The 4,079-nt window shown below is 35.1% G+C and overlaps 1 protein-coding gene across 1 annotated transcript in view; it reads right to left on the reverse strand.

The window, feature by feature from the left end:
• Nucleotides 1-3,624, reverse strand: part of LOC107626831 — a 14,625-nt gene extending 11,001 nt beyond the window's left edge. Inside the window, exons 1-6 of the mRNA XM_016329728.2 lie at nt 3,123-3,624; nt 1,930-2,185; nt 1,163-1,268; nt 939-1,080; nt 461-722; nt 6-117 (exon numbers count right to left, since the gene is read on the reverse strand). Coding sequence (XP_016185214.1) covers nt 6-117; nt 461-722; nt 939-1,080; nt 1,163-1,268; nt 1,930-2,185; nt 3,123-3,462 — 1,218 coding nt within the window. The 5' untranslated portion in view covers nt 3,463-3,624. The remainder of the gene's footprint in view (nt 1-5; nt 118-460; nt 723-938; nt 1,081-1,162; nt 1,269-1,929; nt 2,186-3,122) is intronic.

A 4,079-nucleotide genomic window follows, 5' to 3' on the forward strand; every position in this document is an offset into this window, starting at 1 on the left:
CAGACTTCCTGCATGCTCATCTTCTCAAAAACACCATCGGATGCAGCCACTAAATAGCTATCATTGGCAGTCAGAGGCTGCCAATCAGTCACTTCTGGCACAGATATAACACCATACCTGTTGGCAATTTCATCAAGAAATGCATCAGAATTTCAAAATATATCTCTAGACAGTACAGATACCAATCACTCTAAGATCTAACGACGACCCATTTGTGGTTTTATTTTAGTATTTTATCTCTACAGATTGGAGTTAGCATGTACTGAGGCCAAGTTTACCCTAACTATTTTTGTTGAAAGTTTTAACACAAAGGGCAAGTCCACCCTTACTGAGAAGTCAGGACACATTTTGATTTTAAATTTTTGGGATAAAAGATTAACAATTTAATTATGAACGAGCAACCAAAGTTATTTCTATGCAAGATTGGGGTTCATGTAAAAAGGATTTCCACTAAACCTACCTTTTAAAGAATACATCACCAATTGCCCGTGTAATAGCCAGCTGGCCATTTACACGAGGCACTCCCCCCCAATTTATAACTTGACCACCAGCTGCTTCCACCCGAATCCTTTCATCATCTCTGTCTGGGTGATGATCACTGGTCAATTCTTTTACAGCAAAATGAGTCAGTCCATGGGAGGAAGCTAACTTATACTTTTCACGATTCCACACAGCAACAGAACCATCAAGCTCTTTCTGCCTATATTGCTTCAGTAATAAGTCTACAAATCATAAGAAAGCAAAATTAATTCTATTCATATTTCCATAAAACAAAAAAGTTAAGCTTGTTGCTTTATCATGATGAGTGCACACATCATTTTTCAACTCTATTAAAGAACAATAGAATAACAAAGAATATCCTATATTTCTATTTATGCTTTTAAAAAGCTCCATCTTGAACATTGCAAGTTTGGCTACATTTCCCTAATCTTTCTCACCTTTGGCCTCTCTAGGAGACTGAAAATTTTCAGAGCACAAGAAAGCCTTAGAATCTCCAATATTGGCAACTAAAATGTTATCATCTGCCATCAATATAATGATTGCCGTAGACCCTGAATGAAGACTATTTCTGAAGGCTTCCTTCATAGTTCAATTGAAAGATGTCAATATGAGAACAAAAATCATATAAAACTTTTACAACTGAACATGAAGTAAATTTTACCTCAGAAAATTTTGCATCAATATCATGGATAGCTCTCAATAATGCTTCCTTCAAAATTTCCAAGTGAAAAGAATCATCAAAATTTGCAGAAAATGTATTTTGGAACCTGGAAAAATAATCTAATTGAGATAAACATAATCATACAAATGCGAGGAATAAAACAAATTTGTAAATAATATCTGAAGCCCTTATAGCATGCTTGGTTTAGCATTTAAAACTCCAAAACCATGGTTTGAACAAAACCAACATAAGACATTTTCTGAACAAACTACAATATAGCCTTCCACTAGAGAAAACAAACCAATTGTAAAGCCAAACCAAAGTAAGCAGCAGAATGAACACTCTAAAACTCATTTATAACAGGCAGATGCTTGTTGTAAGTCCTTGAAAGGAAACACCATCATTCATGTAACTTTGACATTCACTTCATTGTAGAAACCAACCCTTCTCCAAAACGATGATGAGCAAAGCATAACAAACTATAAACTTGATTCTCAAATCAATAGAACTAACTATACCATTAGTGTGCATCTGGATTGGCTGATTTTGCATTCCAAATAACTTATAATCCAAATAATGCTAAGAGAACATCTAAACACAGAAGCATGCACTTAGCAGACATTAGCTTTCAAGACAAATATGAAATATTATTTGATTAATAATAAAAATCAGCTTTAATAGACAAATAACGTTAATAAATTATTATTGATTTTCACAAATAAACAAATAAATAAAGATAAAATAAAGGTACTATAGGAAGTAGGTACCTTTCAAAATGCAGCTCATGCCAACCTAGAATCTCCTTCCACCTACGCATCATGTTCAAACGATTGTGCTCTCTCTGGTGATGCACTGTTCCCCTTGTTTTTGATATAACAGAAAAAGCTGCATCAAGTAAAAAATAGGTGTGCAATACAAAATACTCCATCAGAAGCTTTGACGCCATTTCACTAGCTTCAGCACCATTGTGCCCGTCAAAAACTGCCACGATTCCCACCGCAACCTCCCTGATCCCATCCGCATCTGGTCCAACCACCACCATGTAATGAGTATAATTATACTTAGCTCAATTATTGTAAATACTAAATAGCATTAGATATTAGATAATATTAAAATAGTATAAATATGACATACGAATTGTAATAATAATAAGCCAATAAGTGAAATGTGAAATGTATTTAGGATTTAGAAATCTTTTCTCTCTGAATTATCTCTCTTCTCTATCCCAAATTCCCAATTATGATTATACATTCACCCTAATTCTAGAAATTACAATAGTTCAATCAATACCATTACAAACCAAATCAAAAGAAAGAAAAAATTGCAGCCAACACTTCAAATTAAAGCTTCTCTGAAAACACAACAAACTTTCAACCATCGAATTAAATAAAATAGCGTCCCACATTCATTGCCATAAATTCTTGCTTCTTCCTGGAGACAATGCTGGAAAATTTTAATCCATGGTTTTAAACCATACATTACATCCTTTGGGTGCGGCTAACGCGGGATGCTTTTTTTTTTGTGCAATCACAAACACATTTGCATGTTGTGATCTCCGCAGTCACTTAGCAGCAGCAATTGTGGCAGTATCAGCTGCAGTTTTTCTGGAATTACAATAATCTCAATGCAACAGTAACTGCAATTCCAATTGAAGATTTTTTCTAGAAACACACTTATTGCCTTGAATTGTTACTTCTTAGTAGTTTTGAATTGCTAGTGACAACATCAATGCTACTGTTATTACATGCAAATGTAATTTTCTACTATTGTGGACTCCACAATCGATCGCGACTGCATTTGCTGCGGCATTTCCTTTAATTTCAATCATTGCAACCGCAGTTGCAATTGCGGCTTGCAACTCAGGTGCAGCTTTTTTTTCCCGAAATTTCAATCTCAACAAACAATCGCAATTGCAAATTAAAATAACAACTGTGAAGAACCCGTTAGGAATCGGCGTTACCGGGAAACGGAATCCGGAGATCGAGGACGCAGAGAGTGCGGTCCTCCTGGGAGGAACGGCTGCCCTGGAGCATGGCGGACTGGCAACGCGGCGTCGCATGAGGCGGAGAGCGGCGACTACGGTGGTAATCGGAATCGTCGTCTTTGCCTTCGCCTTCGGGAAGCTTCCATCGGGGACATTTCGGGGATTTAAAGACCGCGGGAGCACCGCCGTTTCTGTAAACCGTCAAGCAGGTGGAAGACTCTCCGCGAACGCAAGGGATTTTGATTATGGAAAGAAGAATAAGAAACCCTAAGAAGGAAACAAAGAGAAGCGATGATTGTAGTGGAGCGTGAAGCATGTTTTAAGTGTAATGAAAAATTGAAGTGTAGTTTATTGCCATTGGAGTATTGCTAAGTTAGTTTCTGCAAGTTTCATTGCTTGTTGCTTCCGAAATCCCAATGTTTGTTAGTTCTACGCGCCAAATATCTTCCCTCAGATACTAAGAACGGGTGGCAACGGGGCGGATAAATTGCATAGAATTTGCTTCTTATTTGTAAGACTGCAAATAGTCAAATAATAAAAAGTTAAACTCTAATTCATTTTTGTCCGTTTGTGCAATTATATCCGTTCTTTTAAATGATTATTCATATGATTAATGTAAAAAATAATTATTTTTATTGATATGATATTATGTAATTAGATACACGTGTAAATTTATTTTACATTCACAATGTATCAAAATTAAATTATAATTTTAATAGGAAGATCATACCGTCAAAGGAAAAATAAAAAAGAACATATGATTATGATTTATGACTTAGTTAATCAAGAACTGGCTACAAATAGGTCTGATTTAAGGTGAAAGTCATTTGATAGTAAACTAATTAAGAACAAAAAAATGGATACAAAAATCATTTATCAATAGAATCGATTTAATTTTTAGTAGTTAATAATTTAAAATAATAAATAAAAAAT

The sequence above is a fragment of the Arachis ipaensis genome, chromosome B02 (genome assembly GCF_000816755.2).
Source record: "Arachis ipaensis cultivar K30076 chromosome B02, Araip1.1, whole genome shotgun sequence".
Taxonomy (NCBI): domain Eukaryota; kingdom Viridiplantae; phylum Streptophyta; class Magnoliopsida; order Fabales; family Fabaceae; genus Arachis; species Arachis ipaensis.